The sequence below is a fragment of the Euleptes europaea genome, chromosome 7 (genome assembly GCF_029931775.1).
Source record: "Euleptes europaea isolate rEulEur1 chromosome 7, rEulEur1.hap1, whole genome shotgun sequence".
Taxonomy (NCBI): Eukaryota; Metazoa; Chordata; class Lepidosauria; order Squamata; family Sphaerodactylidae; genus Euleptes; species Euleptes europaea.
In genome coordinates this window covers 6,024,347-6,051,345 of record NC_079318.1, presented here as the reverse complement: position 1 = coordinate 6,051,345, position 26,999 = coordinate 6,024,347, and the positions used below count along the sequence as shown (strand labels likewise).

Genomic DNA, 26,999 nt, shown 5'->3' with positions numbered 1-26,999 from the left:
CGTCTAATTATGGCCAGCATGGAATTTGCCTTTTTTACAGCAGCCGCACACTGGGTTGACATCTTCATTGAGCTATCCACCACCACCCCAAGATCCCTTTCTTGGTCTGTTGCTGCCATCACAGATCCCATCAGTGTATATGTGAAGTTGGGATTTTTTGTCCCAATATGCATCACTTTACACTTACTCACATTGAATCTCATTTGCCATTTTAATGCCCATTCTTCCAGTATGCAGAGATCCTTCTGGAGCTCTTCACAGTCCAATTTTGTTTTAACCACCCTAAATAATTTGATGAACAGGTTGAAAAGCACCGGTCCCAACACAGATCCCTGAGGTACCCCACTGCTCACATCCCGCCATTGTGAGAACTGACCATTGATTCCTACTCTCTGCTTCCTATTTTTCAGCCAGCTCTCAATCCATAAGAGGACTTGTCCTCTTATCCCATGACTATGAAGTTTGTTTAGCAGTCTTTGGTGGGGGACTTTGTCAAAAGCTTTTTGGAAATCCAAATACACAATATCCACAGGCTCATTCCTGTCCACATGCTTATTGACACTTTCAAAAAACTCTAATAGGTTAGTGAGACAGGACCTACCCTTACAGAAGCCATGTTGGGTTTTGCCCAGCAGACCTTGCCCTTCTATATGCTTGACAATTCTATCTTTAATAATGCTTTCCACCAATTTACCCGGTACAGACATTAAGCTAACTGGCCTGTAATTTCCTGGGTCCACCCTAGAACCCTTTTTACAAATGGGTGTTACATTGGCCATTCTCCAGTCCTCTGGTACAGAGGCTGATCGAAGGGACATATTACATATCTTTGTTAGAAGTTCAGCAATTTCCCATTTGAGTTCTTGAAGAACTCTAGGATGAATACCATCTGGTCCCTGCGACTTGCTAGTTTGCAGTTTGTCTAGATGTTCTAGGACTTCCTGCCTTGTTACCACTATTTGCCCCAGTTCCTCATTTTCCCCTCTCCAAAATCTCTTTTCAGGAGAAGGAATCTGCCCTGTAGCTTCAACAGTGAAGGCAGATGAGAACAATTCATTTAGTTTTTCAGCAATCGCTTTATCCTCCCTTAGAGTTCCTTTACTCCCATTGTCATCCAATGGTCCAACCGCTTCCCTAGCTAGTTTCCTACTTTTTCTCTAATTGCTTCCTTCACCTTACCCATTAGCCATGGGGGTGACCTCTTGGACTTATTACTACCTTTCCTGACCTGCGGTATACAAGCTAGCTGAGCCTCTAGTAATGTGGACTTGAGTAACCCCCAAGCCTTTTCAAGAGATTTAACCCTCCTAGCTGTTCCTTTCAACTTCCTCTTTACCAGTTTTCTCATTTTAGAGAAGTTCCCTCTTTTAAAGTCAAAGGTAATTGTGTGAGATTTCTCAGTCACTTTCCCACTTGCATATAAATTAAATTTGATGCCATTGTGATCACTATTGCCAACTGGCTCAACTACATCCACATCCCGCACTAAATCACTGGCAGCACCACAGAGTATTAAATCCAGGATCGCCTCCCCTCTGGTTGGGTCTATGACCAACTGTTCGAGGGCACAGTCATTTGTTGGCGATTTTAACTTTTAATCAAGTTCCAAGGCAAAGATTACTACCTTTTCTTAATTTTTCATATAGTCTCCTTTAATTTGCGACATTGTCGAACATTATTTCTAATATATATCACATTCAGTTCGCACTGTTCTAAGCAAAGAGCTTTCAATCTCCCACACCGTTTTCCTGTTTCTTCTGGCATTATTGCATTGGTACAGGAACCCCACCCAGCAAGGTTGCCTCTGGCTGGGACCTGATCGGTTCCTTGCATAATTTCCCCAATGCCTAGGACAAAAAGTTGCAAAAAAGAAGAATTTGCAAAAAGAATTACTAATTCATCTGCATTTAGAGTTGACTTGGCAATTTTATAAACACAGATAGAAATCCAAACCAAGGACTTAACAAAAATCTTACAAAAAAGAAGATAAAGCCCTTTCCCTTACTAGTCATCTTTAATTCAAGGCTGAATATTAACTTGCCACATCTATGGCACTTTTCTAAACTGAAGACAAATTATCACCTTTATAAAACCCATAATCCACATGGGGCAGAGACTTTAGCATCATCCGTGGTCAGTGTTCTTCCCCCAATAAGGCAAGCATATGTGCTGCACTAAAATGATTAAACAGTATTTTTGTACCTTATACATACTCTAATCAAGAGGTAGAAGAAACTAGTAAACAATGTATTTTCTAAAAACATAGTAGCACGTATTTGCTTCGCTTAAAGTTAGAAATTCAAACAATCCTTATGACCAGGTCATGGAAGTTATTTTTATACATAGATGACAAAATGAGATCCACTGTTCACATCAAGCTTCCTAAACTTTTACAAAATACTTATACTTTCCTGATACTGTCACCCAGAGGCCAGAAAGAAGAGAGAACAATTTTCGGGAGTCAAACTATAGCACCTCTAAATCTGGCGAGAAATGAAATGTGATACAGGAGCAACCAGTTTCATTCAGGTTCTGCCTTATTCAGATATATAAAAGGTCAGGATGAAGCAGCAGGAGCAAAAGCCAAAGTTTTTGCACCAAGAAAGCTTGGTTTTGCAACAAGCAAGAGAGCTTTCTGCTTGCAAAAACACATGAAATAGCTCCCTCCATTAAAGATACATTCTATCTCTATAAGCCCTGCTCCATTGTGATGCAGATAGATCGCTCTAAACAATTTGCCTACAGCCAGTCAATGCTTTTAGATTGAGGAAGATGGGGGCACCCCTTCCAGACCCCATAACTCTGGACCCCGTGACCCAATCTTTACCAAACTTGGGGGTTCTTGCAAGGAGTCCCTTCTAGCTACCCTGAAAAATTGGGACCTCTACCTGCAAAAATGCCCCCGCAGGAGCCACGGGAAAGACATTGCTAAAAAAGCCGGATATTCGGGAATGGCAAATTCAGCTTTGCCAACCTCCCAGATTTTGCTGATTTGGTAAACCCGAACCAGAAATTTACCAAACTTGAATTTATTCGACATTTTTCCACTTTGGTTTTTACCGAATCAACAGCCCTACCATTCCACAAACTAGGAGTTATAACTAGGGTAGCTGGTCCCTCTTTGCCACGGGCAGGAGATTTTTGGGGTGGAGCCTGAGGAGGGCAGGGTTTGGGGAAAGGAGGGACTTTAATGCCATAGAGTCCAGCTGCCAAAGTGGCCATTTTCTCCAGCTGAACTGTTGAACTCTTTAAGAAATATGCTGACTGGTGGGCTCCATCAACTGATCATTATGGTATCCTTCCTGATTCATGGCTGAACTCAATGCCAATCTATAAAAAGGGAGACCCCAATCTACCGGGAAATTATCGCCCTATTAGCTTGCTATCAGTACTGGGCAAGTTATATGCTAGACATCTTGAGACCCGCCGTTCGGAGTGGTCTCAAGCTAAATCCATTATTGGCCCAGAGCCAATAGGATTCACTAAGAACAAATCATCTTTAGATCACTGTCTCGTTTTATCCTTTCTTGTGGAAAAATACATGAAGATGGGGGGGAATTGTTTGCAGCTTTCATAGATCTAAAAAGTGCTTTTGACTATTTCTAGAGAGAAACTGTGGGACAGGCTGCTAATACTTTTAAAGAAATTACACTTAAACACCACCTGCCAAGTTAAATACGCACCTAATGGTGGACTAACAAAATCTTAATTCAAAGAGGCGTTAAACAAGGGTGTGTTTTAGCTCCCCTACTTTTTAATATTTTTCTTTCTGATCTAGTGGGGTCATTGGGTTCAGTTAATGGTCACCCACCTAAATTAGGGTCCCAGTCTTTACCTCTACTTCTTTATGCGGACGATACCGTCATTCTTTCTTTCACCAAAGTAGGCCTCCAATGATATCTAGATGCTTTTAATAATTATTGCCATTCGAATTTACTTTCTATTAACTCCTCCAAATCAAAAGTAGTGGTATTTTCCAAAAAATGGTCTTTATATAAATGGCATATTGGGAAGGATTCAATCGAACAAGTTAAAAGCTATAAGTATTTGGGAATTACCTATAACTATAATCTCAATTGGTCTATACATCGACATAATGCTATTAAAGTCACCAGGATTTCCTTAAATCAACTCAAGCAATTTTTCTACGCGAAGGGGAATCAGTGTGTTCCTGCAGTGATCAAACTCCTGAATTTGAAAATATTCCCCAACTTCTGTTTGGTGTTATGGCTTGGAACTCTTAATCAAGAAGTGGAGAACATCCAAGCCATATTTCTTAGACAAATATTGGGGATACCTAAATGTGTTTCATATTTTACAATTTGTCTTGAAACCGGGCAAAACTTGATTGCCACCAAAGCCTGGATTCAAACAATAAGATATTGGCTCAAATTATATTTTCAAACTGAGCCAGGTTCCCTTTTATATCTTTTGAAAAGTGAACTTCATTATTTCTCATGGGACATATTGATTAGATCTAGACTCTGCCAAACTGGAATTGATTTAGATAATCTTGCTCTGGCCAATGAATCTTACATCTTCAAAAGAATCAAGCAACGTCTCCTTGATGTAGAACTGCAGAATTTTAACCCAGCTCTTCCCCCCATCTGCTCTCCTGCAGCCCTAGGCCTTAATAATGGATCAGGTAAAATGGCTAGGTATCTAGATAACCTAGAGATACCTTCTCAACGCCGCGCTTTTCTATTAGCTAGAGTTAATGCATTCCCATCTAGGATGCTCTTAGGCCGATACCTTCAGATCCCTAAACATGAAGGTATTGGTTTAAATTTGTTCGATACAATTGACCACATCCTTTTAGATTGCCCCTTCTATGTGACTCTGCGGGATAAACTACTATTTACTTTGCTCCAGTACAAGAGATATAGGCGTAATGAAGTGAAATGCAAATTTCTCTTGAGTGATCATGATCCTAAAATTACGGCTACCATGGCTGAATTTCTTACAGGTTCTTAAAGAACAAGAAAAGTTTTATTAACCCGACTTGTAACTTATATATTGCCCTTTGGAGGTATATTGTTGTTTTATCTCTGTCTTTTGGTATGCCAATAAAGGTTAATGAAATGAAATGAATGCTGTTCTGCCAATGGTAATTTTTAAATTAATTTTCTCCTGCCAGCCAACAGAGCAACAGTATGGGCTGCCAGCTAAAGGTCTCCTGCCATAGCAAGTGACCTGGCAACCCTAGCTAGATATCTTATCCATTCAGAGTGGGGCCATCAGAAAACTTTACTCAGATGAGCATAGTTGTTGCATTGGAGCATATCAGAAGAAACAGTACTTTATGTGGTTCCTAGGTAATCAAGGGCTTTGAAGCGTATCACCTATAAATACGCTGAACTGAATTCAGAAGCTAGTTGGTAACCAACAGTGACTTCAGACACGTATACTACGCACACACTGCCTAGATCCCAATAGTAACTGAGCTGCAGCATTCTGTACTAGTTGGAGTTTCCATGTTGCCTTCAAGGGCAGACTTCATAAAATACATAACAAGGCCTCAGGGTACCCAAGGCATGGATCCACATGGCCAGATCTGCTGGTCAAGGAAGGGAGCCATGATTCAAGCTAGCTAAAGATGGGAGTAAGGCATTTTTTGCAGCTGAATTAACTTGCTTCTGGAGCAGTGATGCTGGGTGCTAAGATGAAACCCTGTTCATTAGTACTACTCACACATAATCACTTTCATTCTAACAGATCATAATGAGTAAATTCTTTTTGACAATTAGCTTGGCATTTTCTTTCATTAACCAGGAGAAAGAAAATATACAATGCTGTATAAGATTACTGTTTCATAGAACTAGATAGCCAGTTGTCACCAGTAACCTGAGTTTAAACCACCACAGTCTTTAGATGTTTAAACCACCTCAAATCAGATTTCAAGTATGGCACTTATTTTTAAAACATACGCTGGTTTTCAACTGTTTCATTATTTGATGTTTACGTCTCTGAAGAACAATTTTCAAACAATCAGTCCAAAAAGAAAAGGGGACATATAAAATTCCCACAGATCATCCTTTATTAGAAGCATTTTCTAATAGTTGCATGCTCTTTGATACTGGCCAAGAAAAAAAAATCAAACTATCAAATTCATTAATGTAGTATGTCCCGAAGTATCTCCTGTATTCGTTGTTTAAACGTCTGCCCAGTCACATCATGTCTGCGCTACACTGATAACCAAGAAAGGAACGCAAATGCTAAAAGAGGAATGGGTGGTGAAAAGAGGAACATCTGGCCTCTATCACATAGCATTAATGGTTTTCAGGAAAACATCAGGTTGTATCACAATGATGGCAAATAATATACATAGTGTAGGAGATTTCAGGGGATTAGAGCATCTGACACTAGTTGAACTTGACGATGCGGGCACAGTCAACTTTTGTTCTCCACACAGCAAATAATTTCCCCTATGCTCTCTCCCACTCAGCAGTCCAAAGCCTAATAATTAACACAATGCAAGGCTTACAAAGCCAACTGTGTTGTTCCTTTGGAATTTGAGGGGGTAAGGATAACATTCAGTAAGAAAAGCAAAGTAGGCTCAAAACTGCTTTGCTTAACATTAAATTGAATTAAATAAAATGTATATCAATGCCAACAGAACATAATTAAGAAGATTTTTGCTACCTTTGATTCACTGTCTATGATGAATTCAAGTGATATGGTGAAATGTTACAAGATTAAAAACTTTTAATTGTTTTTCCTTCATTAGGGAAAAGGGAAAGAGTCACAACCCTAGTTCTGGCAATATTCAAGATTTTCTATAAAGGGTTGCCAGGTACCCCCTGGCATCTGGCAGAGGGTGTGGGGTGGGAGGGAAATTTACCTGAAACAAACTGAACCTAGGCCTCCACTGCCATCAACATGCACACTGGAAGTGACGTCATCACGTTGCCGGTGACATAGGGATTCTTTGGTATCTGGCCAAAAACTCTAGAGTAGAAGTTGTTTTTACTACAGAGTTTTTTGCTTAAATACCAGAGTGTCCGTGTGTCGCCAGCAATATGATGACATCACTTCTGGTGCATGCCTAGGCCTCAGCTTGCTGCTGGTAACTGAATGAAGCTGGGGGGAAGGGCTCGAAAGCGGAGGATTCCCTGCCCCCAGTGGGGATCTGGGGATCCTATTTACCAATGAGGAACCATACTACAATGTCCAATATTTATATAGTTACAGATAGATATTATAATCTATAATCTATATAGATTATATAGACTATATATGTATATTTATATACATTATATATGTATATTTGTATAATACATATTGATAGTCCAGGAAAAAGAATGCAGAAGCAAAAGACTCACTATCATTGTGACAAACCATGATCACTTGAGAACTCCTCTGTTATAAATTTGTTACTATGGCAAAGGAAAGGGAGTTTACATCTGACTGTAATAAATAATCTGCTGCACGCTGACATTAATTGTAAAATAATCATAATTGAAAATGCTGATGGGCAAAAAGGGTGCTCAAGTGTAAGCTAAAATGTGCATCATGTTAATGTCCCATATTCATCTATATAATTGCTTTAATTTTCGGTTATTTGGGTAACGTACGGTATGTTCATAAACTGCTGTTACAAACGTTTGTAGCGTCTTTTCCGTTAAAAAAGTAAAAATTATTATTACTTTAGCCAATTCTCCTTGGCAGTTTAAATTCTCATTTTAAGCTTTAATTTTAATCTTCATTTTTTAAAAGCCTCCAATTTACACTAAGAAGAAAAAGGGAAACTATATTTGAGGTCTGTCTTGGCATGCCAGCTATACCTACATTTTCACATTCCTTTAGATCTGTGTGTGACATATGAGTAGGGAATTCATTTGTGTTTATTTAAACCCATTAGTCTTAAAATTCCAGAAAAGATAACAGAAGAATCACACACACTCAAGGCTTATAAAATTTAAGAGGTTTACTACAGAATGGCAGCTTGCCCTTACTATTGCAGTAATGGAAACATATGAGCAGCAGATTGTAAAACACCCCCAGTATCTGTGCAATCTCAGCATTCAATTGCCAAGCCATGGCCTTCATTTCAAGGGTGGTGGGGAGAAGCCTCCTTGTTGCTGTGTAAATCATGAATTTGGGGGGCTTGCAAATATTTGGAGCTTGCAAAAGGACATAGACTCCTTAGCATCACACATATTTCAAGCACCGTGTTTTCATTACTCATCTCTGTTAAGTGTTAAATTTATTTTAACTGATGATCTAGAACATTTAAGGTCTACCACTTTAGTTGTACATACATCAGTGTCTAAGTGGAATCCGCAGCCTGTGTGCCAATTATGCAGATGGCACAATTTGTAAAAACCAATTATTCTTGTTTGCAAATAAATACTATGTTACTCTGTGGTCCTCGATTCTGATCAACTGACTAGTACATATACAAGTCCCACTCCTCAGAGATGTTATTGTCATTCATTACAAGAACTAACGAAGTGCAGATGTCAAGATGAGGAGGAACAAGTGGCAAATTGCCCAAAGCCAGTGAAATCATGCAGACCAAAACCACAGCTGCTCCAGATAATGTAAAACTATACTCTTAAAAAAAAATACAGATTTTCAAGAATCTTTCCTCCAACATAGTTTGAATCAGAAAGAATTCTTATATGAAACTTGCTCTCACATGATCCAGAACTACCAATGGGTACACCAAAATCTTAAGATACAGAATAGGAAAATGGTAGCATATTACACCACATGACAAGCCTTCACCAACAGCTAAGCAACACGTGTATGAGCTGCTATAGTGCTCACTTGTCCTTAGCTGCACTTTATACAGAATTTAAGAATGTCTAGATGGTACAGTGAGTTGTGGCCCTGGAATAATATTTCATGATGCTTTCACATATGGTGATTTCTCCCTGCATGAGCAGCAGGAATCCCCCCCCCCCCCAATACACACATACATGCACAGTAAACAGGAACATCCAGACACAACTTCTCTGGCTCCTGTTTACTCTTTCTCTAACTCAAATGGGAAAATGTGAGCAGAGTATCCACCTGGACACTTGACCCACAACCACTATGGGAAAGGGGTGGACCTAAGCTCCACTTTCAAAACAGGACAGGGGAGCTTGCGGTCATGCACCATTTCACCCTTGCCCTTGTAAGGGCTTCCTTCCCTTCCTTGCCAAGTCACACTGTGGAATTACAGCACAGTTCAGTAAGAAAAGGGAGGGGGAAAGGGTTTCTAGCTCCTTGGGGGAGCTTTCAGAATTGCAGTCACATCTGTGATTTTGTGCATGAGCAATGGAGCAGGGGTGGGAAAGCAGCAGCAGCCAATGTAGTGACAACAGGTATAAGTGGGCCCTGTTCTCCACCTACTTGCTGCTGTCATAGGGACGGCATGCTTTTGCACCCCTATGCAGACGCAGGAGAAAAACGTTTCTAGTACCAAACAAATTAACTCAGAGATGTCAATAACTAAATGCAAGTACCTACCAAAAAAGAAGCTCGGCGTCACCATTCAGAACTGAGTACCGTATATACCCATGTATAAGCCGACCCGTGTGTAAGCCGAGGTGCCTAATTTCTCCCAAAAAATGGGGAAAAATTAGGCACCCGCGTATAAGCCGAGGGTCGGCTTATAACCCCTCCCCCCCCCGCAGGCTTACCTGACAGGGCTCTCCAGCGGCGAGGGTCCGGCGGCGGCGTGGCCCGGGGGGGCCTGGGCAGCCTTCCTGCGGCTGCAGGAGGCTGCCCCAGGCCGCTCCCGGCGGGAGGAAGCGGCGGCGAGGCCCAGGGGGACCCGGAACAGCCTTCCTGCAGCTGCAGGAGGCTGCCCAAGGCCCCTCCCGGCCGGGAAAAATGGTGGCGGGGGCCGGGGGGCCGGGGCAGCCTTCCTACAGCTGCAGGAGGCTTCCCATGGCCCCTCCCGGCCGGGAAAAATGGCGGCGGGGGCCGGGGAAGCCTTCCTGCGGCTGCAGGAGGCTGCCCCAGGCCGCTCCCGCCCGGGAAAAATGGCGGCGGGGGCCGGGGGGGCCGGGGCAGCCTTCCTGCGGCTGCAGGAGGCTTCCCATGGCCCCTCCCGGCCAGGAAAAATGGCGGCGGGGGCCGGGAAGGGCCGGGGCAGCCTTCCTGCGGCTGCAGGAGGCTGCCCAAGGCCCCTCCCGCCCGGGAAAAATGGCGGCGGGGGCCGTGGGGCCGGGGCAGCCTTCCTGCGGCTGCAGGAGGCTGCCCAAGGCCCCTCCCGCCCGGGAAAAATGGCGGCGGGGGCCGGGAAGGGCCGGGGCAGCCTTCCTGCGGCTGCAGGAGGCTTCCCATGGCCCCTCCCACCCGGGAAAAATGGCGGCGGGGGCCGGGAAGGGCCGGGGCAGCCTTCCTGCGGCTGCAGGAGGCTTCCCATGGCCCCTCCCGCCCGGGAAAAATGGTGGCGGGGGCCGGGAAGGGCCGGGGCAGCCTTCCTGCGGCTGCAGGAGGCTTCCCATGGCCCCTCACGCCCGGGAAAAATGGTGGCGGGGGCCGGGAAGGGCCGGGGCAGCCTTCCTGCGGCTGCAGGAGGCTGCCCAAGGCCCCTCCCGCCCGGGAAAAATGGCGGCAGGGGCCGGGGGGCCGGGGCAGCCTTCCTGCGGCTGCAGGAGGCTGCCCCAGGCCGCTCCCGGTGGCAGGAAGCGGCACGGGCCCGGCGGCAGCGACGGCGGTAAGTTTCCCCCCTCCCTCCTCCCTCCCTCCATATTGACCCGCGTATAAGCCGAGGCCGGCTTTTTCAGCCCATTTTTGGGGCTGAAAAACTCGGCTTATACGCGAGTATATACAGTAAAATGTTGCTACCATGGATTATTACCTATCTGTTCAAGAACCTTCAATGCTTCTAAAAAGGATGAATGCAATGGACTTTGAAAAATGCTGAACTAGGTTCCATTCCCACAAGACAGCCTCACATGCCCAATTTTGTTTCAAGCATATGAAGGAAAGTAATGAAGAAGACTATTGTTTAGGTAGCCAGGTGTGCTTTCATATACGAAGAGCCATTCCAAGTCTGGAGGAGGCTAAGAAACATTACCAGTTTCAATTCTGATTTTTTGTCAAAGGTTACATGAGTAAATGTCTTAAGTAACTACATTTTCTGTACTAGTTCAAATCGTATTATTTCTAACATTAGATACTATTCAAAAATAAATATGCAAGTTCAAAGGCAACACTTGTAAGTGTTATTTTACCCTATAAAAGGAATATCTGATGTACATTAAACAGTAGTAGTCATTGCCAAATAAGAGTTATGATAAGTCATGTGATGTTTTGTAAACAAAGAGGGAAGGGGGAGAAAGTGTTTGGCAGAGGCAATAAGCTAACTCTTAACTGTGTTACAGCATGAGAGGGAACTTCACACCAGACCTCAACTGATATACAGTTTTTTTCCAGAACCAACTTTGAAGGTAACCATGGCTGAAGGGAGGTCATAAACTTTACAGAATCAACCAGGTGTCCATGTCTGATCATACTTCCAAAATGGTCCAAAGCTCCAATTCAAAGCAAGGAATAACTAATCAGACTTTTATGCTCTTCTCCAAGTCTGCTTTGGTGAGTACCCTGCTTTACTCCTATAACTCATACCAAATCCTGATTCTACCAATTGTCAAAAGAACATTACAGAAGTTTTGTATAACCTTCAATGTTTTTCTTAAATTCTTGACAAAACAGAATCTCTGCCCTCTCTTTCATCAGGGTACAGCCAACCAAGGATTGCGCCTCCACAGAATACTTACAATAGCATATGACAGACAGCATGTGACTGACAACATGTTCTACAAGAATTCCACTAAACCTCGCTCAGCGTAAACTGTCCTTCAGTTTTCATCTGCCGGTCTTGAACTTCACTTGCAATGACCAAAGGTGGATCACAAAGCCCTTATCAATTAATTGAAGCAGAAATGACTTACCTTAAAATATACACAATAGTTCTTAGAAATGCACATTTACGCTATACTCCAGTAATCATATGACAAGTACTGGACGGAAGCAATCAAAACAAAGAATAAACTATAATTCAAGCTGAGAGAACACTGACTTTTGCCCACAAGTGTGGTAATGCTGAAGCATAATTTGAGAACATATCCTATGAAAGAAAAGCTGATAGCCCAATCCTGTACTTATTCCTGTAAGATTGTATGCCTTCTAAGATTTAAGACTGCAGGCAGAATGTACCTATATAGATCACAGTGGCAATTCAAAAAATTGGTTACACTCCTCGGGTTAAGAGAAAGCTTCAAATGAGTAACGTATATGTATATACAATATAACTATGTTACTTCAACTTAAAGCAGGGGTGGGGAACGTCAGGCCTGGGGGGCATTTAAGGCCTGCGAAATCATTTGGTCTGGCCCTTTGTGGGTCCTTGCTGATCTCTAGCTCTGAAGGATCTAAGACTGGCGATCCGCCCCCTCCCACGGACAGGAATAGCCTCTATTCAAGGCAGATGTGAGTTTGTTTTGCTGAGAAAAGGAACCCTTTTCCCCCCTTGCAGAAGAGTCGTTAGCTATGGAGCTGCTAGGACCGCCCAAGAAACTGTGTTAACCCTTTCCCACCTGGGACATGGAGAAACGTATTCCCTCTGTACTACAAGACGGCTGGGGGCAGAAGTGGTGACAATGGAGGGGTTAAAGGGGGCAGGGCCAGAATGCGTGAGGGGGGGCGGGAGTTCTTAGCCAATGTATCCTCATTTCACCCCTGCAGGCGGAGGTAGCAGGAACCGGCTGCAGAATCCAGCCCCGACCATGCGGAGCAGGAGTAACTCCGGTGTGTGGCTAGATGGCTACGCCCGGCTGCTGCAACAGACCATCCTGTGCCGCCAGGTGGGTGAGTGCGCCATCGATTGGATGCCTGCCTGCTTGCCCGCGCTAGGGGGGGTCATCTGGTGCAGCTGCCTGCTTGGTGCTTGGTCAGCTAATTTTTAAGTTGATAATTTTGAATGGCCCGCGAATGATGTTATAAATATCCAAATGGCCCTTGGTGGAAAAGATTCCCCACCCCTGACTTAAAAGTGTCATGTATCAGTATGAAACAACTGACAGAGTTTTGGGATGTGCACAGATATAGTTTTGGTTATGGGTAAGTTCAAATCCATAGACCTGAAGCTGAAAAGATTTATTTCTCACCACAAGAATTTGAACCTAGTTTAGTTTATAAACTATAAGATCCAACTTTCTATTAAGTATAAGGCAAAGATACTATAATATAAAAACTATAGTTATGATATTGTGTCCATCCCCAGTTTCCCAGCTTCTGTGGTACATTTTCCTGACCTGCAACCCATTTATTTTTCACCATACAAATCAACAGCTCTCGTTCACATTCCTGGAATTAAATCAATAGGTTGCAGTTGACAAGGTACAGAGCTTGAGGCAAAACTAGCCACCTCTCATGACACTGGCATTCCAGACTTCAACATTAGTTCTCTAGACTGAAGCCAGGTCAAGTAGCCTACAACAAATGTTATGTGAATTATTAGTCAGCCAGTTATACTCCTACTGAAATTAGCAATTTATAGCAAAACATAGGTGTTTCCTAACATGATCAGAAGCATAAAAATCAAAAACCACAACTCAGAATTGTACATTTCTCACTTCAACTTTCCACAATCAAATAATTAAAGCTTCAGGTTTTAGAATTGTACATAATCAGACTATCTATTTACAATTCAGTGGCATTTCCACCACTCATGCATTTTAACTTTCTGCTTTAATTATATTCTTTCCATGCTACCATCTTGTTGAAGTTCTAACATACCACAGGGGGGAGGAATAAACTATTACCCTTATATTACTGTCCTTAGTTCCTTACAATTATGAAATCCTCACAATTCAAAGCAACATCTATAGTGGGTTGATTTAAGATACAGAAAAGTAATCTATGAAGCATTATATTCCTTTTTTTCTGAAGTACATTAAATAAAAAAACTTTTTCCATCTATACATATCTACCTTTTGCACTGAGACACATATTTTTATTGAATCAGTTCCATTTTTTCAAGAGCTGAGGTTTTTTTCTCCTTATAAATGTTTCATATTTTAAAAAACATTTAGCAAATTCATTACAAAAGAAAAGCTGTGACCAGCATCTATCTATTTTCTTATCCACTAGCAATGAAAAGTTGCACAACTTTACTGGCTGCCTTTATAGGATCAAAGGGCAAAACATTACTGAAGACGAAGGCTGAAGTTTCAAGCACACATTTGAAAACAAACTTCAATCACATCAATAAGAATTACATCCACGTATGTCACTGACTCCGAAGCTGGTTAAGGAGCGAAAACATGTCTTTGCCTATCTACTGTTCTTATAGGTTACTACCAAGATCATGGTGAGCAGTTTCCCGTGTGTGTGCGTGTGAATGTTATCTGTACATATTGTACAACTGTCAATTAGACAAACAAATGGTGGTATGACCGTACTTTAATTGCATGTCCTCCAACACAGAACACATCCATTTCATTCAGTGACATTTCATTGTCCGAGTATTGAAACATTCCTTTCCTTTAACACTGTACCCTTTGGAGGAATCAAGGTGGAAAGTACACAGGTCAGATCTGAAAACTAGTCTTTAATTTGTCAGTTGGGGTACTTTGAACAACTATGCCCTTTTCATTAGGAAATTTCCTCCTAGGTCCCATTAACTTCTCAGGTATGGAAAGCTATAAAGATTTATGACAGTACCCAAGAGTAGATACAAAAGGCAAAACTAATCATTCGGATTTCTGAAAGAAGAGTTTTCAAGCTGCTTACTTATAGTGGCTTAAGTAATTATACCAATGCCAGATAGAATGATAAAGCTTATGGAACCATTTAAGCTGGGATTTAAAAGAAAGTGCAGGACACCTTTTCAGATCCATATGACATATGTCTGAACAACAACAAAATTCTTTTCAAAAGGAACTACAGAGAACTCTCATTATTACCGCCTGCCCCCTCAGCTATTAAACTGTTATTTTTAGAGAGACTTCAATTGACTGTTTCAAAAACTGCTGCAAGCTTGTTTTCCAAATTACAAGCTCTCCTATTGCATTTGTAAGAAAACACAGTAAACTTAAAAACTAAACATAATACAAATGGTAACCGAAATGTGTACTTAAAAGGCTAAAAAGCAGCAGGTAACAGTTATATACAACACGATAGATCACGATGGGTAGCCGTGTTAGTCTGTCAATAGCAGTAGAAAAGAGCAAGAGTCCAGTAGCACCTTAAAGACTAACAAAATTTCTGGCAGGGTATGTCCTGAGCCACAGTTCACTTCTTCAGATACAGATAGAATGTATCTAGCTGTATCAGAAGAAGTGAGCTGTGGCTCACAAAAGCTCATACCCTGCCAGAAATTTTGTTAGTTATATACAAGTTTCTCTTCAGTGACATGAAACAGTTTAAAAGGCTGCAGCCTTTTGAAATTAGTAAATATTTATTTGCATGTAAATAAGCTTCCAATTGACAATGTAAATGAAATACAAACATTAAGCATTAATAGGACACATCTATTTCAGGAATCCAGCGTGCCTATTTGTGCGGGGGGGGGGGATGTGCACAGTGTGCACCACGCATATACCCTGTGGCGCACAGCTGTGGCACCCATCATCAGCCCTCCCAGGACACCTCCTAAGGACTCTGAACCTCTCTCTGCAGTTGCCATAGCAAACCCAGAGACCTTGACAACAACACCTTGGCTCAGTGGGGAAGCAGCAATCTCAGATAAAAATCAGTATCCCTCAGCAGAGCCATCAATGAAAGGAGAATGGGGGAGGGGGAGTGAGACCACCACTGGCATTCTGACCCTCCCTCAAACAGTTATAAGTGCCATAAGGGAGCCATTGCTTGAGTTGTGCGCTGATGTACTGTGTATGTTGAACATCTCAAATATATAATCAAATATCCAATTCTGAACCAGGCAGACTGAAAATCTTGGCACAAGTAAGAGGCAAGCATCAGGTCTGCAGAAAAATCACAAACCTTTTTTTAAAAATTGGAGGTTTACAACAACCCCAAAACTAGAGAAGCACAGTCCACATAAGTGCAGACAATGTAAAGAATCTCAGCCCACGGGAGTCAAAGTTGCCACTTGGGGTACTGAGATGAGGACAAAGAAGCCAGCCAGGTGGTGGGAATGGCAGCAGAAGGAGGAAAGTGTGCTCTTTCCTTCCTTTTCCAGCCACTTCAACCAGGGACAGAAAGCAGGAGCAGCTAGGAGGAACAGGGGTTGTACTGTTGCTGCTTTCTCTATTCCCCACCTGCTACCCCAGCCCCCACCAGAGACAGAAAATTAATGGCCAGTAGGAAGGAGGCGGTGGCTTCCCTTCACCCACCCCTGCAAGTTTCTTGAAGGTCCCCTCTTGCTCATACCTAATAATAATAATTAACTACTGCATTTAATGTTCATTTGTACCTCTCCCACCTGCCTAACAGTGAAGTAAGAACAGTAGTCTCTGATAATTTGGTTTTGTCTGCTCCCATGCTTCAATGAATTCAACAGGCTTAACAAGATTAAATATGAACATCAGAAGTGATACCATCACAAGCTGCTGGTTCTGCATAACTTTATTATACTAAATTGTATAATATCGCAGATTGTGACAACGTATCAATTATATCATATTTAAAGGGTGTGCATACAGCAAGAGCAGGGAGGGAATATAGTCTTTTTATTCATTATGTGCAATCCCTATCCTGTCTACAAGGAATGCCAGGCTTAATTTAGGTGACAGCCTGCATTTTACAGAAGGGGAAGAAATTGACAAGAAATAGTTGCACAAATATTTCCCCACCCCACCCCTGCCCTAAAACTCCAGATTAATTCTAAGGTTTGATATTGGGAGCCAAGGAAACCACCATACAGATTTGGAAAGATTTTACCAATTATATCCAGTAATTGGCAATCAAGAATCAGACAATGTCTAAACAACCCTGCTTAAAAGCACACCAAATATCGTACATCAGCTTCTGTAAAGTGACATTATTTTAAGTCCTACAGAGTCCGATTGGGTTAGTATTGCAGAAAAGCAGCAGCCTATAATTTCTATTATTTCATTATGTCTGCTTGAACAGTCTTCTTAAGTAGAACTAGAAACCCAATAGACTGGATGCCGCTGCACACAGATGGTAAGGAATCTAACCACAGAAGAAAACTGAACTTTACGAGGAAGAGTTTTTAGTGACAGTCTTCTTTAAAATGGGGGGGGGAGAGAGAGATAATTGGCACAGCATTTCAAACCCGATAACAGGGAAAAATGCTAGTGTGCTAATTGGAGCTAGTTGTCCCCCTCCTAGTTGACCTCTCTTGAAGTACATTTATGACAGATATAGTTTTGCTTCTGGACTCCTAACAAGTTAATGGCAAATTTGCTGTTTTTGTTACAGTGAATTCTCCAGAAAAAGATCACTGACAACTTTTATGACTTACCAGATCTGGATTTAATGATGTTGCTGAACTCATTATGTGCTCCTTCAGGTCCTTCATCTGTATCCAAAACCTTAGCCATCTTTTTTTTCTGTTCACAGTTTTGAAATCACTCTGTGGAATTTATTTCTTCACCTAGCTCTCACCAGATTGCTTTGTAACAGATACCTGAAATAAAATATAAATACATGCAAATAACATTCAGCACCAAATCCAAGACTGTACATATCAGAGCTACAAAGGCTGCCATACTTCCTGCCTATACCTTCCATTTTTTAAACTGCAGAATATTCAAATCCCTTTTGGACTCCTTTTTGTTCTGGTTGCCCATTTTCCAAAATCCCAAAGGTCAATTTGTTTTGTAGTCCAAGTAAAGACTTCTGTGGTGATAAGTAGGAGTCCCAATAAACTGCTTGGGTTCAACAAGGCTATCATATCAGGGTCCCAGGCTCTGTTTGTTTTTTTGTTCAGAGCCAGGATCCCTTATACAAATACAAAAACATTTAGGCTTTATTTAAAAGCACTAACCTCATCTCTTGTACTTCATAGCAATCCTGGCTCAGACCAAAAAAACACAGCCTGGGAGTGGCTGGACTGGCTTCCTTATTTATGTACAAGTTACAAAGGAAGCAGTTTTCCAGCTGTTCCAAAGTCTGCCTGGATCAGTTTGGAGATCTCTCCTCAAGTTACACAGTGGGTAGCCATTTGTACTTTGCATAGTTTGGCCACATAGCATTTAAGTGGAATTTCAACAGAGACCCTTCAATGATAACCCTGTTTCCCCCCCCTTCCCTATTGTTCATACATATTCTGGTTTCAGAGAAAACTGTAAAAAGAAGAGGACTATGGCACTAATCCACTAGGTGCTTAATGCATTATTCATATTTCTTTCCCCACCCTAACTCAAGGGCTCAGGATAGTTTACAATACATCCTCCTTTTACTTTATGATAACCAGCATGTCAGGTTCAGAACGGGCTGGGAAAGAGACCTGCTCACGGCCACCCAGCAAGCGCAGCTCTGAACCTGAGAGTATGCCCACATTCTCCTTCCCAAAAGCATCAGAGAGGGGAGGGCATCAAAATGCAAATATCTGTGAGATGAGATTACCAGTTCAGCCTTTTGCTTTCCAAATGTGGCCGTTTCAGTTGCCAGGCACAACTGTCAAAACCAAGCTTCACATGTATAATCAGTAAGGATTCCACCCACCTCAACCCGCCTTTCCCAGCTGTCTATAGGCAGCAACCACACCATCACCGCAAGAAACCTCGATTCATGTTCCTCTTGCCTTTCAAAGGCGTTGCCATGACTTTTGCCAAGAAAGCATTGTGGAGTCCCTCCCTCGGAATCAGTCACCACCATGCCAAGTTTGCACTTGGATCCAGATGCTGGCAGATTACACAAAAGCAGCCAGCCCTCCTGAACCTTTCTTCTTAGCTACCCCCAAGTTTTCCTTCTCTGCTTGGGCAGCAGTCAGCACATGTTCAGGCATCACCTTGCTTCCAAGCAGCGCAAGCAAGGCCTTTTCATTAAAAAAGACATCCATAAAAGACTTCTAAATTGAAAAACTTTACCACTGCTCCCTGAAGCCTATGTATTGCCCCTTTAGCTGTGAAGACGTCTTCCAACCATTTATAAGCCGTTGTATCCAAAAACCTTTTTAAAGCGATGTTTTTTATAACATTTCCAAACTCTTAATACATCGGTTCTTGTAGGTTATCCGGGCTGTGTAACCGTGGTCTTGGAATTTTCTTTCCTGACGTTTCGCCAGCAACTGTGGCAGGCATCTTCAGAGTAGTAACACTGAAGGACAGTGTCTCTCAGTGTCAAGGGTGTAGAAAGAGTAATATATAGTCAGAAAGGGGTTGGGTTTGAGCTGAGTATTGTCCTGCAAAAGTATTGTCCTGTAAGTATCAAGATAATGTGCTAATGAGGATATGGTATGTTAATATGGAACCATTGTATCCTGAAGTGATCTGTTAATGTGTGTAATCCAAAACTAATCTGTATGGCTATTGTTGAATGTTGTCTTTGTCTGGAGGTTTTTCAGGGCAGGAAGCCAAGCCTTATTCATTCTTAAACTCTCCTCTTTTCTGTTAAAGTTGTGCTGATGTTTGTGAATTTCAATGGCTTCTCTGTGCAATCTGACAAAATAGTTGGTAGAATTGTCCAGTCTTTCAGTGTCTTGGAATAAGACCCTGTGTCCTGTTTGTGTCAGTCCATGTTCAGCCACTGCTGATTTCTCAGGTTGGCCAAGTCTGCAGTATCTTTCATGTTCTTTTATCCTTGTTTGTATGCTGCGTTTTGTGGTCCCGATGTAAACTTCTCCACAGCTGCAAGGTATACGATATACTCCTGCAGAGGTGAGGGGGTCTCTTTTGTCTTTTGCTGATCGTAGCATTTGTTGTATTTTCTTGGTGGGTTTAAACACTGTTTGTAGGTTATGTTTTTTCAAAAGTTTCTCCATCCTATCAGTGACTCCTTTAATAAATGGCAAGAATACCTTTCCTATGGGAGACTGTTTTTCTTGAGTTTTCTGATTTTTGTTTGGTTCAATGGCCCTTCTGATTTCATTCTTGGAGTAGCCGTTTGCTAGCAGTGCGTGATTTAGATGGTTAGTTTCTTCCTTGAGAAACTGTGGTTCACAGATCCGTCAACAAGTTATTTCCTATGGGATCAAGAATTTTATGAACAGATTGATGGAGTAGCTATGGGAAGTCCACTCAGTCCAGTAATAGCAAACTTTTACATGGAATATTTTGAAAAGACAGCATTAGAATCAGCACCTTACAAACCTACAGTCTGGTTCAGGTTCGTAGATGATACATTTACCATTTGGAGCCATGGTGAACTTTAACAGAAAAGAGGAGAGTTTAAGAATGAATAAGGCTTGGCTTCCTGCCCTGAAAAACCTCCAGACAAAGACAACATTCAACAATAGCCATACAGATTAGTTTTGGATTACACACATTAACAGATCACTTCAGGATACAATGGTTCCATATTAACATACCATATCCTCATTAGCACATTATCTTGATACTTACAGGACAATACTTTTGCAGGACAATACTCAGCTCAAACCCAACCCCTTTCTGACTATATATTACTCTTTCTACACCCTTGACACTGAGAGACACTGTCCTTCAGTGTTACTACTCTGAAGATGCCTGCCACAGTTGCTGGCGAAACGTCAGGAAAGAAAATTCCAAGACCACGGTTACACAGCCCGGATAACCTACAAGAACCAATGAACTCTGACCGTGAAAGCCTTCGACAATATCTTAATACATCGCTGGGAATACAAAGTGCAGTAACCCCCAGTATTTTTTATAACATTTCCAAACTCTTAATACATCGCTGGGAATACAAAGTGCAGTAACCCCCAGTATTTTTTATAACATTTCCAAACTCTTAATACATCGCTGGGAATACAAAGTGCAGTAACCCCCAGTATTTTTTATAACATTTCCAAACTCTTAATACATCGCTGGGACTACAAAGTGCAGTAACCCCCAGTATTTTTTATAACATTTCCAAACTCTTAATACATCGCTGGGACTACAAAGTGCAGTAACCCCCAGTATTTTTTATAACATTTCCAAACTCTTAATACATCGCTGGGAATACAAGGGCGGTAACCCCCAGTATTTTTTATAACATTTCCAAACTCTTAATACATCGCTGGGAATACAAGGGCGGTAACCCCCAGTATTTTTTATAACATTTCCAAACTCTTAATACATCGCTGGGAATACAAGGGCGGTAACCCCCAGTATTTTTTATAACATTTCCAAACTCTTAATACATCGCTGGGACTACAAAGTGCAGTAACCCCCAGTATTTTTTATAACATTTCCAAACTCTTAATACATCGCTGGGACTACAAAGGCAGTAACCCCCAGTATTTTTTATAACATTTCCAAACTCTTAATACATCGCTGCGAATACAAGGGCGGTAACCCCCAGTATTTTTTATAACATTTCCAAACTCTTAATACATCGCTGGGAATACAAGGGCGGTAACCCCCAGTATTTTTTATAACATTTCCAAACTCTTAATACATCGCTGGGAATACAAGGGCAGTAACCCCCCGAGTGCCACACAGAGTGCCCCGACAAACTAAATGGAAACTTTCGGCAGCCTGCTGAGCCCGCCCGCCGGTCCCTCCGGCCACCCGGTCAACCGGAGCGCTCCAGGAATGCGGCGGAAGCCGACCCGACCCGGCGGTCCCTGCCTGATTGGTCACGGGGGGGGAGGGGGGAGGCGCGCAGAGCCTGGGAGCCAGACCCGCCGCCCTCCCCACCGGGGCCGAGCTCCTCTCCGGGCGCCCCTCTCGGGGAAAGGAAGGAGCCCAGGCCGGTGGCGAACGGCCGCGCGGCGCTTTCGGCGGCTCTCGACCTGTTCGGCGAGGTGACTCTGCCGCGCGCCCCCCCCCCCGCCCGCTCACCCACCTGAGGGGAACCTCCTCCTACTCCTCCTCCGCGCCCTGCACCGTTGCCGGGGGCCGGGCCTCCTCAGAAGCCCCAGGCCGGCCCGGGGGGGGGGGCGGGCAAGAGCTGAGAGCGACCCTCCGGAGGAGCCCCCGCCGCCGGCGGGGGCTCCTCCGGAGGGTCGCTCTCAGCTCTTGCCCGCCCCCCCCCCGGGCTGGCCTGGCCTGGCCTGGCCTGGGGCTTCTGAGGAGGACCGGCAACGGTGCAGGGACGCCAACCGACTCCCCCCCAAAACCCCCGGATGCTCCCTTTGTTGTGGGACGGGGCTGCTGGAAGGCCCACGCCTGAGGCCTTTGCGGGAGGCCGCCTCTGACCTGCTCAATCGCCGGCCTCCGGCTGGCAGCCGCGAAGACGACCCGACCCGACGGGGCGGCTCTCTCCAAACTACTTTTCCGCGGCGCTTGGGAACTTTCTTCCCGGAGGCCAGGGCGCATGCGCGCGCCGCCGACACCCCCCCCCTCCTCCTCCTCCTCCTCCTCCTGGAGCTGAAGTTGCAACCCTCCCGCTCGGGGGGGACGTGGCGCGCGGCGTCACGTGACCCCTGTCTCTGTCAACCAACCCGAGCGGCTCTTCTCTGTCTCGGGGCGGTTTGGCCGCTCTGCACCTTCCCCCCCCCCCCACCGTGCCCACTCTGCGCGGGTGGGGGGCTTATTGCGGCGTCTGGAGAATTCGGGTGGGGGGAAGGCGCGCCCAGAGAGCGGCGAAACCTCCCGGGCGCGGACGGCACCAAACCGGACTTTTCAGTCCCTTCATTGGGGTTTTCCCTAGTAAACGTGCTTTAGGCTCCCATGCTTTAAACTGTCACGTGCCATCAATAACTCCGTGGGCCATCTACGGGCAAGCAGGGGGTGTCTGTCAAGGAAAGCTTGGAGCGGAGCGCGGTTCGGGCCCTTCCGAAGCGGCGGTTTCCTCCGGTGGAGCTGAGCTCGGTAGGGTAGAAATCCGGGGTCTTTCCCAGGAAACTTCAGGCCTCGCTTTGAGGCTTATAACCCTATATGCAACTAGTGTGTGATTGCAATTCACACACTTAACACCACTTGCCACAACATACTTGTGTGGGCATGCTTGCTTTGTAGTTTAATGTCACATTCTATGACTTTTTCAGTACATTCCTTTGCAGAGTTACTCCATTCTTGAAAGTAGTTCACATTGTTCTCGCCTCCATTTTATCTTCACAACAACTAGGGTTGCCAACCTCCAGGTACTGCAACGGAGTCTTCAGTACAAAAGTAGCAAGAAATCTTATTGGTGCTTACACATATGACATCAACAATACAAGAGTGAAAGATACATATAAGAACAGTCAAAGTTATATACAGTATGTACAATCTAAATAGGGTGCAGTCTTTAGAGTATCCCTCAGGGAACTGAGAACAGAGTGAAAGATTTGACTAATGGGTACGATTTGGATATGTTTACTGTTTGGGGCTGAAGAAAAGATTTGAAACGGCCGTCCCCCCGCTGGCTAGTAACCTCCAGGTACTAGCTGGAGATTTCCTGCTATTACCACTGATCTCCAGCCGATAGAGATCAGTTCCCCTGGAGAAAATGGCCACTTTGGCAATTTGGACTCTATGGCATTGAAGTCCCTCCCCAAACCCTGCCCTCTTCAGCCTCAGCCCCCAAAACCTCCCACCAGTGGCGAAGAAGGACCTGGCAACCCTAACAAGAACCCAGTGAGGTTGGTCTGGGTGAGTGTATATGACTGGCCCACATCATCCAGCAAGCTTCCATGGCAAAGTGGAGATTTGAACCAGGGTCTCCCAGATCCTCATCTGACACTCTAACAACTGCACCACACTGGTTCTCTATATACTCTCAACAAAGGATAGGTAGGATTGAAGTTTCACATTTCCACAGTAGCAGTATGTGGGAAACTATACACTGTAATGTGTGAACATCAAATATGTGGTCTTTTTAGAGGGGTTAGAAGCATTGGGAATCTGCTGATTGTTGTGGCCCCCTAGTGCTGAACATATGTGCAATATTTGAACATTGTAATGTCCAAATTATATACAACTACCAGGTTTGGAAACAAAGGAGGGACTGCCCAGTTTTAAGTGATAATTAGTACACTTAGTTCACATGCCACAGGTATAGTTTTTTTTGGGGGGGGGAGCTTTGTCCAAAGTACATATTGCAGGTATATAAACATCCCCTCGGGCGACTCAAATACTTAAGAGGCCAACTGAAGGACGGTCAGACAATGGTCTGTGGTAGAGGTACCTCAACAGAAACCACACTGTTCAGGGTGGAGGTAGGCCTCTTCGTCAAGCCAATCCTGTAGCCTTTATGGACCTAAGGGCTGCATTTGATTCTGTCTCCTGACATAGACTTGGAAGAAACTGATGAACACCAGCATAGACCGCAGACTCCTGGTTTGGATTATGGCGCTTTATTCTAGAACTACTGCCTCAGTGTGGGTCGATCCCAGTGGTACCCTGACAGATTCTTTCCCAGTTCAAAAGGGGGTAAGACAGGGATGTCTGCTTGCTCCCTCTCTGTTTAACATCTTTATCAACGATTTGGTGCTGCATATCAAAGAGGGAGCAAAACACACACACACCCCGTATCTGGCCGGTCAGCCCATACCACTTTTATTATATGCGGACGATACAGTTTTGTTGGCGACGTCAGAAGTGGGGCTGAGGTCCACTGTCAATCTCTTCTTGGAATATTGTGATCCAGAAGCACTCACTGTGGATTACGCCAAGTCAAACGTGCTTCGCTTTTCTGCCACCAAGAGAAGAGGCTCCCAGTTTTTCAAGGTCAAAAATGGACAATTCGAATGGGTTTCCACCTTCCGCTGCTTGGGCATTGTCTTCAGTTACAACCTATCTTGGCCTGCCCATCTGGACCATGTGAAGAAGACAGCACGATCCACCTCTGTAATGGTAGAGAGGTTTTTTCGAACCAAGGGGGCCAAGCACATCCCGTCTGCCATTGATCTCTTTAACGCGAAGGTGGTTTCCCAGATTCTGTATGGAGCAGACATTTGGATTTCCGGCATGGATGAGAAGCTAGACTGCCTTTCAATCAATTTTCTCAGGAGAATTACTGGAACTCCGAGTTGTGTTGCTGGGCCTGCCTTCCGTATGGAATTGGCCCAACCCTCACTTGAGGCGCGTGCGTGGAGGAGAACAATTAAGCTTAGGTTTAAGTTGCCGGATGACAATCTCCCGTCCCAGGCGGGGTTTCTCCATCTTACTCTTAAGGACCCGGCCCCCAACCCCTGGCTGAATCTGTTAGCGGAAAAACTAAAAGTACTGGGACTCCCAATCTCTACTCCCTCTGACAACCTGGTTCCATCTCATTTAGCGGCAATCTTGAAGAGATTGAAGGAGTTAGATTGGGCCAGTACGGTTGGGAAGTCCAGACGTACTTGCTCCGGTCTGGTCTTGGGACTCCCCCCACCAGAGAAGCTTCCAGAGTTCCACTCTACGGTTTCAATCTTCTCACATCGTCGGGCTCTCCTTTTAGCTCATTTAAATGCCTTTCCATCCATGGTCATGTTGGGCAGATATACCGGGATACCTTTTCCGGACCGTGTAACACTGGTGAAATTGAAACATTGAACCATTTGATGCTCCGCTGTCCTCGCTGGTCTCAAGATAGAGATGCTCTTATTGCTCCAATCCTCACCAGCTTGAACCTCCCTCTACATGCCTGGGTGTTGCCTTTTTTGCATGGCGACTCAACTAATGGTGCAGCCACATCGAATGTTGCCCAGTTTTTGGCCAGAGTGGCTGCTCTTAAGAAGAAAGAACTCTCAATGCCTACCTCTGGCAACTTTTAGTCAGTTTGCTCCGCCCCCAGTTTATTTTAGTTAGGAATTTTCCCTATTGGGCTGATGCCTAATTTTTAGCATTGTTAACTTAAGATTGTATTATACTATGTATTATGCTTCCCATCCCCCCTCGTCTTCCCCTCCCTTCCTTTCTTCCTCCCTTGGTCCAAGATTGCGGTCATAGACCTAATAATAAATTATTATTATAAATTGCAGGTATAAGAGTAAATAAAGTAACTGTATGCTCTGACCTGGATGGCCCAGGCTCGCCTGATCTCATCAGATCTCAGAAGCTAAGCAGGATCAGCCCTGGTTACTATTTGGTGGGAGACCACCAAGGAATACCAGGGTTGCTGTGCAGAGGAAGGCACTGGCAAACCACCTCTGTTAGTCTCTTGCCATGAAACCCCCCCAAAAAAAGGGGTCGCCATAAGTCTGCTGCAACTTGATGGCACTTTACACACACACAAAGTAACTGTACATTCAAATGACCCAGTTTGTTTATGTAAATATAAAGCTTCCAGGAAGTACACAGACATTTTGTAGAAGCTAAGCTTGCATAGGGCACAAAGCCTCAAGATTGAAATACCACTTGAAAAGTTACTGTCAAACACTTCAGTGAGGCTACACCTATTTAAGTGTGAAGATGCCAACTGATGGTTCCTCTTTAATTATGAGTATGACAATTCTGTCCCATCTCCTCTCAGGTAATACAGTTATAGGACCCAGTAACATCAGCTACATCATTTTTGGCTCCTTCTGCAATGTGATATATGCCATTATTTGTCAATAATACCCTTCAGCTCTTTACATAGAATGATGAGCTCAGTCCCTATGTAAAAGAAGAAATGGATACAAATCTCACATTAAGAAAATGGCAGTATTAAAAAATCAGTGGGAGAAGCAGTCAGTCTCCCAGGACGCACTGTTGCTAATATCATTCACAATTCTCAGCTGGGGTCACCATTTGTTGGTGTTTAACACTATTTATTTTACCAGACTTGAATAAGAACCGTGATGTCCTTATGTACTGTAGGTCTCAATGTTCAGTGTTTCAAGATGATGTTTTAGAGATATTCGTTAATTGAGCTAAATCTTTACAGCAATCTCTATACTGTCCTATTGAGTCTGCTTTATATGTCTCACACTCAAGCTGCTAGTTACTTCAGCTATACCTCTATAGCATTATTTGTATCTGCTTATCCTGCACTAGGTTTTTACATTCAAACAACAATTGGGAGCATCTCACACCCATGCTGAGTGAACTGATTGGATCTTGTTTTGAACCATTCTCTCTTTGTAACATTCCCACACCCCTTTTCTG

The 26,999-nt window shown here is 43.8% G+C and overlaps 1 protein-coding gene across 1 annotated transcript in view; it reads right to left on the bottom strand.

The window, feature by feature from the left end:
* UTRN (utrophin) overlaps positions 1 to 17,477 on the bottom strand; it is a 760,310-nt gene extending 742,833 nt beyond the window's left edge. Inside the window, exon 1 of the mRNA XM_056853742.1 lies at positions 17,399 to 17,477. Coding sequence (XP_056709720.1) covers positions 17,399 to 17,477 — 79 coding nt within the window. The remainder of the gene's footprint in view (positions 1 to 17,398) is intronic.
* Between the last annotated feature and the right edge of the window lie 9,522 nt (positions 17,478 to 26,999).